Source organism: Necator americanus, chromosome III (genome assembly GCF_031761385.1).
Source record: "Necator americanus strain Aroian chromosome III, whole genome shotgun sequence".
Taxonomy (NCBI): domain Eukaryota; kingdom Metazoa; phylum Nematoda; class Chromadorea; order Rhabditida; family Ancylostomatidae; genus Necator; species Necator americanus.
This window is the reverse complement of record NC_087373.1, coordinates 40,334,689-40,349,171: the sequence shown is the minus strand read 5'-3', so window position 1 is coordinate 40,349,171 and position 14,483 is coordinate 40,334,689. Positions and strand designations below refer to the sequence as shown.

The window sequence follows — 14,483 nt, the reverse complement described above, 5'->3', positions numbered from 1 at the left end:
AGTTCTTTCTTTTTCGCTTTCAGAAGCATAAGTGTACTGAAGAACGGGTGATGGTTTTAAGGAGAGCAGTGATCCTTATCATAGTGTAAGTGATTCGTTTTGCAAAATTGTGGATACCGTAAGGAAATTTTGTCTAAAATCTGTGAAGAAACAATTTCAGACTCTCCATCTTACTTATGTTGGCCTCAGCGACTGTCCTCCTCTCCGGCAGCTCCCCGGATTCTCAGTCAAAGATCCATGTTCGGCGGCACATAGGCTATTCGATGATGTCCCTCTCGGTGCTACTAATGATTTCTGCCGTGTTGATCACATATTTTTCAAGATCACAGTAGGTTTCCGAATATTTGCACTACCGTTCTGTTGGTTTTTTGTATTATTTTTACGAAATATATTTTAAATTCCATCTACGCATAATTTCAGATCACTAACTGCACAGAAGCAAGAAATACACAAAAAGTTCATTAAAATAACCGCAGGTGAGCGTTCAATCTTTTTTCAGCGATGATGAGAAAAAAAAGAAAAGAAAAAGATGAGAATCTAGCAAGAAAAATTGATGAAAATATAGCTTCAATAGTTTTTAATGGATATTCCCGAATCATTGTACTGACTGACCGCTGACCAGATGATCTAATCAATAACGTTGAATCAGAAACTACGATAAGTTCATTTTTTTAGAATCTCATCCATTCCATAACTAAGCCGAAAATATTCTAATTTTTGGGAGTGATCAACTTTCCAGAAATTTCTAAGGGTTCCCTCTCTGAAATGGTGCACCAGAAAAGCAACTGAAACGCCAGTTTTCCGCCGGCGAGTAGTCCACAGATTACAAATTTGAATTATGTGGAAATATAGATAATATAATAAATTAAGTCTTTTATAACGAAGAAAAAAACTAATTTCCGACAAAAGAAGGACTTTCACAGTAGAATTTTAGCTTCAAGTTCTGCTCAAATTAGTCGATGATCTATCGCTTCACAGATCTCAGCGTTGAAAAATCGATATCGTTGAAAACAGCAGTAGACTGGTGATCCTATGTATGTGTACGATATGGTTGTTAGGATACTGTGTGATTTTTACAAAAAAGAAAGAAAACCAATGGACCACTAATTCTTAATTTTTCCAACATTTAACGTTGAATACATATTTAGGAGAAGAAAATCGAATGCGCAATGATTGCGACCAAGAGGTGAGCTGACCGCATGATCTAATCAATAACGTTGAATCGATACTCAAACGATCAGAAATTACGATAAGTTCAATTTTTTAGAATCTCATCCAAGATCCACATGTATGGAAGAGTGATGAAGGCAGGATAATGAAGTTTATGGAGAGTGTTGGGATTATATAGTCTACTCACACACACACACTCTATCATGAAAACATCGGAACTACCTCAGCAAATTATCGTAATAATTATCGTAACATATGTTACTACAGTAATCTTTGAGTAAAGTTATTTACACTTATGGGAGATTCACGTTTACAGCTTCGAAGAAATATTAATTTCATGAAATGTTTGGAATTTCACATCTACATTGCATGGAGCACTCATAGTAGGAGATTCATAGCGATGTTTCTTCAAAATTATGTTTAGGATTTTCTGGAAAAGCTTTGTAGAATATTTTTGTACAAGAATAAAATTTGTAACACTTACAATTGCCTCACAAATGCCTCTGACTTTAGCATTGGCATCCATAGATGATCGAAACGAACGATTATTGTCCTGATAAATGAGCATAGTTTATCCAGACAAGCACACCAAACGAAATTTTGATGGAAATTTCTAGGTGAAATTTATTTTTATGTCTTTTGACAGTATATCTATGCTACAAGCACTTTTTATTGTGTTTACACAACTTTTTTTTTTCAAGAAATAAAAAGCAATAAAGAGCACAGAACTGCGATATGAATATAAGTTCATTCGAAGTTTCATAGACCGAAAGCTTATCTATGAATCTATTTTGTGGATAAGACAATTTATGCAATATGTCTGTCTTTATATGGCTAATACTAGATGGATAAACGAAAAATGTAGAAAGGATAGAGAAAAAAAAAAGAAAAGAGCCACTTGCGAAGATGAACAGGGATGCAGCAGCACAGAAACAACCAGAACTATCCGAAAGAAACTATGCATCTATAAACAGGAACATGGAATCACTTATTTTCTTTTAAACGTTGATGATCCTTGAAAGAAAGCCAAATATCCAAAGGTCAGCAACGAACAGAACATGAAAGAGAGAGAAAACAAACAAAAAAGCACGTATTCCAGAAAAAATGCGGTGAAAAAATTCGTCATTGACCTAGAAAACATTTTCTTGAGCTCATGTCACCCATACATAGATGTCAAATCCAGGTCACTTCGATTTTTTCACATGTGCAGATCAAAATGTGAGATCAACGAATAAATCATACTACTTCTCTCCTATTTTTTTTTAATTTTTGTATTAAATGGTACATTTCTTGGAACATAAATTAGTATTTTCTCCAAATGTATTTACGTAACATCAAATATTTATCAAATAATAAAATCAAACATTAAATATTAGAGGTTTAAGCAACTATGCAGGACATAAGAGACACGGGAATTATGGAGGGTATGAAAGATGGAGAATTCTGCGTTGTTCTGGAACTACGTATGACGTCATCGCTTTTGTGTTTTCAGCGAGAAATTTGATAGATTTTAGGCAATGGAAACATGAAGTCTAAAAATTGTTCTGGATAATTTGTGCTCGCTGTTGCCTTTTTTGAATATTTCCATTATCCTTAAGAAATAAATTCTAAAGCTAATCTCTGCATTGATCATCGATTCCAAAACGATTTTGTAGAGTTTGTTATGAGGGCTTTTAGAATGTTTTCGCATGTTCCACAAATACTTTCTCCGAGACCTTCGTTCAGAGCATTGAATTGATCTCGAATAAGCTACTTTGAGAGCCTTTAAGAAACATAATATGGACTTTCAAGGAAAGTTTCCTAGTACTCGTCGTTTTCCTTCGAGAGAGAGAGAGTTAGAGAGAGAAGGAGGGCTTCAACCTAAAAAAAAATATCCAGATCCTAGGAGATTCTTCGCTTAACACTTCTTTGATGCTATTCACAAAACATCTTCAACAACAATTCAAAGAACTCAAATACAATGCGGTGGATATTATGGAAGAGAATTTAAGTGAATTTTGAGCCTGGAAAAAAATCCCAACGAAATCGTTTGCTACATTTTCTGGTTTGGTTCAATTCCTTGAACTATGTAGTGTTCTTTTTTGCGTGAATTAGTAAATCATTCGTTTTATCTCGGAATAGAAGACTGAATTGTTCATAAAAAGTGGAAAGAAATCACTGGATTTAAATACGATATAAATAATTATATATAATTAATAAATATGTACAATATAAATAATAATATATAAATAATAATAAATATAATATATAAATAATGAATATGTTTATGTTTTATTTTACAATTTTTGCATTATTTAACACTATTTATTTATCAGACTAAACCAGCTACTTAATTAACTATGAACTGTTTATTCTTTCTGTTCCAAAAGTTTGTTTTCTTAGAATGTAGCAGAAAAAAAAACAAAAAAACAAAACAAAACAGCACTTTAGTTTACCATTCTCAATGATAGCTAAAGGGATTTATTAGATCTGGAAATAGTCCGCAAAGAATCAGAAGAGTTCAGATGTTTCTTAGTGAAATAGAAATAGTGAAAAGAAATAAGAAGTAAATTTTAATACAGATAACAAATCGACAGAATTACACATCAGTACATTCCAAAACGAACGATGCACATCTTTTTTTCGCCGCTATTTCTGTTCCGTCTTCCCGAAATATCAGAAATTCTCTTTAGACCACTTTTACATGAATCACACTTTAATAAAGGACAATATTAAACTGTAATATCGCCATCATAGTGAATCACAGTTATATTTGCTTCGAAATTGAAGTTTGATATGAAATCAACTTGAAATAAAACAAAAAACTCGAAAGTAATTTCTGTAATCGAAATTATTAAAGGATTAGTTATGATCAATTTAAAAAAAAAAACTACTTGTTATAGAAGTTCTCCTATATGGAATCGTCGCTGCCAGTGCCAAGTGGTCCAAGAAAGGCTTTCTCAAAAAAAAAATCTGGAAGAAAAATCATGCTATTCATAGTACTTTACGGTGGCATTACGACCAACATCTACAGATTTACATACTTTTATCTCTTTGTCTATAACTCCTAGTCATAATCAGAATATAAATAAAAAATTCTCTATGATCTGTGAGGAGGGCACTAAAAGGGGCAGGAGAACAATAAAAATTATCAAACTATCATTTACGTAAGTATTATTGAGATTTGATTAATAACATTAGTTATAAATAAACAAATAAATAGATTAATGTTAAATTCAGCTTGTAGAAGTTATTACTACCTTTCTGTTAGGATGATCCTGATTAGCGGAGATTTTATTTATATTCACAAGAAGAAATCACTTTCTCTGTACTTCAATCGATACGTATGGATTCCGTTCTCTACACTGGACGTTTTCACCGATTTGTTTCGTGATAATCACCTCTGGGGATATCTTCATTCATTCCTCATATTAAATTATCGTAATTATCCTACTGATTTGTCAACAGGTTAGTCGGGTAGATTTCATTTAATTTCCACCGGTTCTTCCTGACTGGTTATGAATAGCGAGCAAGAAGCAGCTCAGAGAGATTGGTTGCGTATCATTCTCAACAAAGAAAAATGCAGAAAACTTGTAAGTTCTTTCAAAATATTTGATGTGAAATCCTTAAAGTTTTGACTCATTTAATTCAGAAACCGGAATCTCGCCTTGCGATCGTTCACGAATTGATCAGTGATTGTCAGAAACGTGGTGTGGAAAGAGTCTTGAAAAGAAATCGAATACGATTGATTGGATGGAAATATCTTTCATGGATTACTGCCGTTGTTCGAATAATATGGTTAGAATCAGAGTTCCAAGCACATAATTTTAGTATTATACGAAAAATTACGTAAAGAACGAATTTTTGGTTTAGCATGATGGCTTTGCTATGGATTCTTTGGGATCTACGGTATATTCACTTTGATTTCCTCGTCAAATTTAGAAGACAGCATAAAAGTTTAATTTTTAAAATGGTTGGGAATTCTGTTTTCGCTTTCGGCTCTATTTTTTCAAGAAAGAATGACAAATCACAATATTTTTCATTACAGGTGTTTCAGTTTCTTGCGTTAGCCATCTTTTTAACCATCACTGGCATACTTATGGAGTTTGTATTGATTTTATCTTTTCAAATACAACGTTCATCAATAATTAGTTTTGTATATGGTCTAAGCATGCTTGTTGTGGTCCTTCTGATCGGAACTGCACCATTTATTGGTGAGCGGACTTTAATATTTATCATAAGACATTCAAATTTTAGAAGACTTTGTACTATTGTCTTTGCTGAAGAAAGGCCAAATAAAAAACATGGAAGTAGGATCTAAGTTTGTCCAGAAGGCTGCTCGATTGGAGCACACCATAGAGATGAAGGACGACTGAGTTACGGTCACCTTGACGAAGATATCCCTCCACAACCGACCTTCATAGAAATTTCCGGAAACCAAATGACCAAATCGTTCGATATCAGGGAAGGACATCAGAGGAACCAATGGGACACCATTTTTTTCATTTTCATTCTCCAGTCGGCTCGATCCGGTGGTCATCCTGAACCTCTGCGCAGTGCACTTGTGCCTTGCTTGAAGCTGCGCGGTAGAGCCAGCGATTGAAGTGGGACGTCAACAGCAGCAGTCCAGTCGACTGTAAAAACCAGGGGAACCCAGATTGACTAACACAAACGACGGTTGTACGATATCCGTAGATAAACCAATTACTGGAAAACCTTATAGTGAAAATTTTCTTCTTAAATTTCCATTTCAGCCGGTTTCTATGCTCATAGCCAACATTTGATAGCTGATCTTTATCTTTACATAATTAGTGAGAATAGAGCCGAATATAGAGATGTGGTAGCTTTTCATGTACACTACAAGGTACAGGATTTTGCTCGAAAAAAATGTTTCCATTCAGAAAAAAATATTCTACATACATCTTTTTATCTGAAAAAGCGTTGTTTTAGTGTTGTGGGTTTGGAAAGAAAACGGATTGGTTTTCGAGATACCTATTCCGTCATAAGATGCTGGTAAGGATCTCCCTATCGACATTCTTATAACTGATATATTTCAAATCTCAAAAATTACAAGTTGCTTCGATGTTCTTCCTTTTTCTTTTCTTTTTTTTCTTCCTGAAAAGTTCGTCAACGCTACAATTTACCGTAAGGACTATTTCCTGCTAGGATTTGTAGTCTTAGTTTCGTTACGAGCGCTTCGTTTCGATGAAAATTTTCTACAAAGTGTAGGTTACTGTGCTGAATGTTCTCAGAAAGAGTACAAATGTTTCAGTTCACAAACGAAGTTCACGAACATGAGAATAATTTCTTCTGGATCCCACTTTGGACAAGATATTTGCGATTAAGTGAATCGTGTGGTGTTCCTCCATATTGTTGTAAAACGTAGGTTCTGCAAGAAAACTTTACTCAACTAAAATTTACAGTACAGGAAACGGGGAACTGTAATCACAGTCTCATCTAAAAACAATAAATAGTAAGTAACTCGGCCATAGAATATATAGTACTGTGTGACTCATGTATGTATTAGTGTGCTAAGTAATTTATTGATCATAAATCTGAACTTTCTAACCTTCCTCGTGAAAATGGCCTGTGTAGCAAAATCACAATTGCAAATACATAACATAGGTAATAAAGCAAAATAATGCAAAAAAATTTAGAAAGAAAATATGCCATCAAATCCCAATAAGGCAATAAAAACATGTTAATGATTGTTTAAGGGAGTATACGGTGATTTAGTCGATTAATGTTTCATAGAATGTAATATTTGATTTCGTTTGTTTCTAACTATCCACACTTACGCCTCTTCTTACAGTCTTAAATCCAGTATTTATTTCGTTTTCTTCTCAAAATCCTCTTATTAACATGTTTTCAGTAACAAACCAGAATGTTATTTGGTTAACGTCTCTAAGAACTCCGGTTTTGAGTTTGAATTGATGAATGATAAACCAAAGAAGGCATATGAACATTACAAGGGTATTTTCAGGGAACCACCGTGAGTATTTTTAGAAAAAAAAAACATTTGTAGATAAGCCAGAAAAACTTTCGTAAGGACAGATGTAAAATGAAATACACGATGCACGATGTAAAATAGAGTGAAATTTATGGGTAGAAGAGAGGGGTCGCTTTTTTTTCTTAGGAAAAAAGCGCATTGTATGGCCTTGCCTGATATTATGATCTCCAGAACAATGCAACTTAGTACGGGTCGTAAAACCAGAGTTGCGCGCTTTTGTTATTTACGTATGCTATATTTGATGGATTGCGTACGCTGGATCACGATCGAATTCTCTGCGTTACATTTCGCAAAAAGTTGTATCGTTAGGGGAACAAAGTCATACAGGTCTGTTATGTACGTCTTTTTCTGGAAGTTGAGCGTAATCTCAGCTCATGCACTACACATGAACTTCACCAGTATCCATATCTATTCGTGGGCAGAACTTCGTATCGTCAATTTCGTTTTGCGCTGGCTTTTTTTTTAATGCACATTCACTTCGTATTCGGATAAATTGTGGGGAAAACAGTAAATTGGTGGAAAAAAAGATCCTTCCCAGTAACCTATATTTATTGCTCTCCTCATATCACACTACTCTCTCACCGAAGTTCTCTAGTGTTAGCGTCGACTTATACGTTTATGAGGTAACCATATGAGGGTGTTGGGTCGTATGTGGATGCATAATTTCATCTGACGCCTCTGCGTCTCAGAAGGAATGAAGAGCTACAGTAGCCACGTTGAGATAGATCCGTAATCGTTGCGCTCCCCAATGTAACTCCACTGGCGGCACAAACAACTAACAGATCGTAGGGATTAGAACTGGTCGCAGAGTCACCACCTGAAGTGTTACGTGTACGCTTAGCCAAAATTCAAATGTTATTTTTCTTTAAAACTGTTTAAAGTTCTTAGGAAATTGAAGTGCATGAGAGAAATCCGAATTTCATGCCAAACAACAAAAATCCAATTTAGTCCATATACGGTCTCCCAGTGGTAGATAATTATTTGATTCTTTTGGTTATGCATACATTTATCTGTACGACTCGAGGACGTGATAATGGTAGAAAAATAGCACTTTACATGTTTTCCCCTTAGGCGATACAATATGCAGAAGATAAAATTTGCTTATTTTTCTTATCTAACCTTCTGTCTGAATATCATCAACAATACACGCAAGACTACAAACGAAACATCTTTTAAAATTTTCAGTGTTGACGATCTTCTAGATCCATGTTTCCCAATAATAGCCGAAGCTGTTGATCTGCTACTTTCTGGAACATACAAATGGTTCATAATTTTGGCACTGTCCACTGTAGTAATGACAGTATTGGTAGCAGTAGTTCTTCTCTACAATTCCGGACAAGGTGAACTATTTCCACACTTGAACAAGGTAAGGGTTGTCCGCAATCATTATCCACCCTCCCGGATGGTCAGGGAGAACCTTCTCATTTATTTCATTCTTTAGGTACGGTCACCGCATCGCAATTCATTAGTGTGGTTTTTCATTAAGATGGATGGAGAGGAACAGAACTTGTGCGTTGTTTCTTGATCTCCAAGCAATTTTTTGTTTATTTCGTGGTTATTTTTCCAATGTTCAGCAATGACGAAGATCTAACAGACTTCAGTATAATCCAAGAACTGAAGGATTTCGATATCGATAAGGACTTTACGGTAAGTATTATAATATAATATAGTATAAGTATTATATTATATTATTGCCCATAACCGAAGGGGGAGTTCTGCTATGCACAGCAGTAGCATCCTGAAGTCGTGTGACTTATCCAAAAGGAATGTGCCTTCCGAGTATTGAATTCATTATTTCGAGGGAATTTCATTTCTATCAAAACAAAGCATCATAACGATGCATAGATCTTCTCTCTCATCTTGCAACAGATTGAAATTCCTAACATAAAGTAGACTGGCGTAATTGCTTTACAGGACATGGATTAGGCTGTGTCAAAAGTAAGGATCAGAAGAGTAATGTAGAGAAATTCAAAAAACAGAAAATGAAAAGAAAAAACCCTTGTATTAAATTTTTCTATCTGTTTGGTTTCTGTACTTTTTCGATGCAAATGATAAATGTTCTGTATTTTTTTAAAGTAAACATAGTCATGGTATTGTGGTGGCGGCGCGTATACAAGTCCGATTGCTACCTGCTCGTGGTGCCCCTGCTTCAACTAAACGCAATCAGGCATTCGACTGTACGCATTGGAAACGTATGAGTTATATAACCTGCACTGCTTTATGGCGAAAGATTTCCAAACATTGCAACAAGGTGCTGTCATCCAACACATCGCCAAAGCCCACAACCTGAAAGGTCAACTGCCTGAAGGGAGCATGTAATCATTGGGAACAACCATTTGTTTCGCCACGCTGAGCTGCCGAACACTATCGAGTGAACTCCAACAAACCGCCCTGTCTAGGCTTCCACGATATCTCTCTGCGTCGTTTGCTGCGCTGCAGGAAACACACATAAGAGATCGGCATGTCATCAGCATCGAAAATTACAGCATATACTGCGGCGACGCTGATTAGAAGACAGTAGCTGGCTGCGCGATAGCTGTGAGGAACGATTACAACAACCTGGTGGAGGAATTTGGTTCAACGTCGTCAAGATGCGCCTTCGTACGACAGCGGGATCGCAAAGGACGTAAATTCTGGATCGTAAGTGCCTACGCACCTGCGGAAAACGCTGAGGACAGCAGTAAGGAAGCCTCCTGCGATGAAATCAACGTGCAATCCAATGTCCTGGGGAAATGGCATTATCCAGGAGAGCACGCGTCGGGCAACAGTGACTGGCTAGTTCACTTATGTGAACAGGCGGGGCTCATCATCGCTTCCACGTTTAGGAGGAATCATCGACGCCATCAGGTCACGTGGCAGGGTTCAACTCTTTAACGCCTAAAGAACAGTGCAAGCAGAAGATGAGGACTCTCAGACTTCAACTACGTTCTGGCGAGGGACATTCCTTAGTAGGATATCCGAAAATCTAGAGCTGCTCAACGGAAAATCGACATGGCGAGTCTGAAGGACGAAGAATGCCGGACGAATCTCTGCCAAAGTGTGTCTATTAATGCTGGAGTAAGGACCAGGAAGAAGCTTTGCGATGCGGATTCCTTTACAAAGTGAATCCAGGATGCCGCAAGGAAAACGCTCCCGGTTTAAATGACGCGGAGAAAGGTTCGCTTTGCATGTGCGGATACAAGACACACGTGCAATTCTGCACGTGTCGCCCACAGCACTGGCCATGAAAGCCAACCATGAAAAGTGTCTTAGAAGGAAGTTGCGTCGTCAACTGCAACTACTGCTTCTGCTATAGGGAATGCAACAATAAAGAGCTTTACGCGAAAGTCGACGTGGTGTACCGGCGGATGACACGTGGAAGATAACAACATCTTGCATCCCCTTCAAAAGTGGCTACAGAAAATCGTCTTCGCTACTTCGTTCTTATATTAAGGAGACCAGCAGATCGTCTTTCTCAACTAGTCTTGGGGAGTTTGTCGGGTTCAGGCTGGAAGAGACAACCTGGCCGAAAGCAGAAGTTCTGGACTGAAGTGGTGAAAGAGGATACCCGTCCTGGATAGGCGGATAGACAGTTTAGGCGAGAAGTAAGGTTTCGCAGGATATGGAGTAGCGCCGAACGCATTGATTTCGCGCAAGCTCTCGCAGAAGATCGAGAAGGTTGGGCAGAGATGTGTTCAAGGACAGCACACCTTAGCGAAGTTGCGAGTAATCGCGTCAGACGATGAAACCAGCACTCCGATTAAGTCAGCAAGTCAGAGTATTGTAGTAGAAAATAGAAGGACCCAGTAACGGCTATGCCACTTTCACATTCACTAAAACCTCGTTATTTTTGAGTGCATATGCCTTGCCCAACTGAACTACTCAACAATAATAAATATTAAAACTAAACAATAACAACAACAACTGAACTGAACTTCCCAGTCTTCTCGCTGCGAGACGGACCTGTCCTGAATCCACAGAGGTAAACAGCGTGTTTTTCAAATATCCTACACTACTCGAAGTCGAACCTTCAGTAGCTCTAAATTTAGCACTCTTGATATAGAAAAAAATATTTCTCTAATTAATTCACCGTTTTGTTTCTGCAATAAAAAAAACCAGCAAAAGGTGTAAGAAGAATTCACTTGAAAATTGTTATCAAATTGGCTTCGAATACGCTGTCCCTTCGCACCTGTCGGCTGTAGTGACTCGTACAAGAGGAGGGTGGCAGAGAACAGCGTTTGTGGATAGCTCAAGAATCCAAATTATCTATGAGGACGGTCTTGATAGAAGTGAAAGAGTTACATATTTTCAATTTTCATGTGAAATTTTCTTTTCTTTTTAATCATTTCTACTGGATCCCTATCTGCACATATGTTGATGGGAACAGAAACAATTCTATAAGCTGGGTTAAAATCCTGAGATGCCTGCGCAGAATTCCTACTACTTTTCAAGGATGTTTCGAAAACTCACGTGGAGAGCGACGTCAAATCGAAGCAGAATCGCCGAACAGAATCAAATGGAGTTGGCTTTGTCAATTAAAGTTGCTTAAGCTGTGTCCACAAAGCTATGTTAGTGAAGGCACTTTTATTAATGCAGCATTTTCGATCTTAAATTAAGCCGTTAACAAAGGTTAGATGCCAAATCGTAGGACTTGAAAGTTCTAGCATTTTTCAGTTCCGTATGACCATCGAACGCCACTCTATCAAATTCTTGAATTCTCGAGAGCTGAAAAGAACATTATCATTTTTTTTTCTTGATATTCTTATGAATCTACTATTCCAAGATCAAACTTTACAGTCACATTCCATTCTTTTAACTCTAGTCCACCGAAATTACATGCTGTCTAAACATGCTTACTAATGATTGAAATATTATTATTTTGACATTGATATACTGATAAAAAGGTACGTTCTAACGTTACGTTAATAAAAAATTAGACATAGGAATTTCGCAAAATACTGTGCGTCTTCAAAGGAATGTTAGTGTCCTTTTGGAGCTAAACAGAAAATATGCGCTGGAGATGCTCACGTAGATAATTTATATCCAATTACGTAGCGAAATAGGAGAGCTTTAACTATTTTTAAACATTAATCTATTTACCTCTCCGGTTATCGCATAAGTGTACATCTTTCCATCTTTTGCAGTGGCCTCTACCCAGCTGAAAAATTCGTCTTCGGGCTGAAAATCGAAGCTCGTGTTTTTGCTATATAGTACGTTGCGGAATAAATTGTGATTTCAAATGTCCAACACTTCAAAAAAATGATCATGGATTACACACAAGCTTTTTTTTTAGAAACTTCTCCACAGCTGCAGTGATATGCTTGGGGGCCTCCTTCCCTTTTGGCGGTTTTTTTTTTTTGTTCCCCCATTTAAAAACAAGCAATCCAGGCGCAGATTGCGAACAGAACAAGGCACCGCATCTAAATCTCATTGGTTATCAGAATTTCGGAGCTTTTAACAGGGAAAAAGGTTTGAAAACAGAAGAAAAGGCGAAGTGGAAGAAGAGATGTTGTGATTTGAAGAGAAGTGATTGGGTGCAGTCTTATATACATGACACTGAAAGCACTTTAATATTCTCTCCACTATATTTTTTAGCACTGATGTTGAAATCGAAGTGAAGCGCTGCAGACGATCAACGATTGATCGTCACGGCAAGCAAACGGAAGTAGCCTGGCCACATGATCTGCCAATAACAAATTCAGCTCTAATTATTTTAGTATTGTTTTGTGGTTATTTTTCCCTTAAAATTGCGGAAAATACAGAATACTATTGAAATGAGGATAACTTCAGCATAGAACCGTCAGTCATCGGTTATAGTTCTTTCGAAGATGATCAAGATTTTAAATTTTTTGGAGTTTTCGCTTCGTCTTCGTAAATGATCAGATCTTTTCAATATGTTCACTCTTAAGCTCCTGAAAGTAAACGATCCGAGAATGCTAAGATGGAAAGAGTAACTTGACATCGAACACGCTGTCCCTTCGCACCCGTCGGCTGTAGCGACTCGTACAAGAGGAGGCTGGCAGTGAACAGCGTTTGCTAATAATTGATTCTTAGAGCTGAGAATTCAAACACATTAACCGATATATTCTTCTTTTTTGCGCAAGAAACAGCGGCATTTTCTTCTTTTTCACATTTTTCTTCAGCACAAACTTGTTTTTTAGGTTTTTTTTCCTAGGTTTTTAAGAATTTCGCAAAAAGAAAACTTTCGTAAGTTCTAGGAATGGATGGTGCAGCAATTATCATTTGATCACCTTTGATGCGAACATATCGATAGCTGGTGTCCACCTCACCCAGCTTTAGACATCCTCGCCATCCCCCCAGGCCCTGTATTTGTAGGCGCGGAACTACTGAAAAATTGAATATTGAATATTAATAATAATAATAATATTGAATTCATGGAAGTGACATGGGTGGTCCATGTTAACTTAGTCCCATCCCAACGATAGCAATCCGAACTTCAACCTTACTAGTAGACTAAGTGGAATTGATCGGCTCTTTTTTCCCGAGGATGGGTGCCAGCACTTAACGACTGAGTGTTAAGCATACAGACCTAACGAGGGAGATCAAAACATATATGTTTCCTATCCTGAAAAAATCCTAACAAACAATGCTGAGATAATTGCAGTGAGTTGTGGGAATCCCATTACACTTTGCTGTTGATTTAACCGATACCGCTGAAAGACAGCAGAAATGATGGTCTCCTATGGAAGTGTGAAGCATAAGACAATCCACCATTATGCCATTCTTCAAAGTGTTTTTAGAAAAGATCTAAAACCGCCATAAGTTTTTATTTTAGATGTATTAGATGCAGAAGCAGCTGTTTTAACATACATGAAATAATTTCAGATTGGCCTGTAACTGCTACCCTAATGGATTTACCCCCACGTTATTCAAAGTATTTTTAGAATAAGAAGGCAACATCTAAAATCGGCATGAACTGATTAGCCAAAAAAGGTGGCTATTCATCGATTTTTGTCAGCAAGGATTGAGCTAGTCAGCAGATGTTTTCTATAGAAAGATAATCCTTGACCCTCTTTCCATTCCAGGATTCTCGGATCGTTTACTTACAAGAGTTTAGGGATTAATAGATTGAACGAATTTGATCACTCAGAGACGTGAGGAGGCGAATACTCCAGAAAATTGAAAGTCCCACCGGATCGTTTTCGAAGAAATCCAGTGGCTAACACTTCTAGTTATCCTCGTTTTCATAGTATTTGGTGTTCTCCGTAATTTTAGGTGAAAAATAACCACAAAACAATACTAAAATAACTAGAACTGAATTTGTTATTGGTAGATCATGTGGCCAGGCTACTTCCATTTGCTTGCCATGACGATCAATCGTTCC

General features: G+C 37.1%; 2 protein-coding genes across 2 annotated transcripts; one reads left to right on the top strand and one right to left on the bottom strand.

The window, feature by feature from the left end:
• Positions 1–4,667: 4,667 nt before the first annotated feature.
• On the top strand, positions 4,668–9,085 carry RB195_012454 (uncharacterized protein; the record flags this gene model as incomplete). The annotated part of the gene is made up of 12 exons (XM_064194305.1): positions 4,668–4,742; positions 4,802–4,947; positions 5,023–5,122; positions 5,198–5,363; positions 5,904–6,013; positions 6,100–6,162; positions 6,422–6,531; positions 7,022–7,141; positions 8,345–8,525; positions 8,601–8,668; positions 8,734–8,806; positions 9,074–9,085. 12 exons carry the CDS (start codon positions 4,668–4,670, stop codon positions 9,083–9,085), a joined length of 1,224 nt encoding a protein of 407 aa, XP_064051888.1.
• Positions 9,086–11,168: 2,083 nt separating this feature from the next.
• Positions 11,169–12,569, bottom strand: RB195_012453 (uncharacterized protein; the record flags this gene model as incomplete). Its single annotated transcript, XM_064194304.1, has 7 exons — positions 11,169–11,177; positions 11,281–11,386; positions 11,609–11,664; positions 11,721–11,744; positions 11,804–11,863; positions 12,239–12,316; positions 12,417–12,569. The coding sequence occupies 7 exons, from the start codon at positions 12,567–12,569 to the stop codon at positions 11,169–11,171; spliced, it is 486 nt and encodes a 161-aa protein (XP_064051887.1).
• Between the last annotated feature and the right edge of the window lie 1,914 nt (positions 12,570–14,483).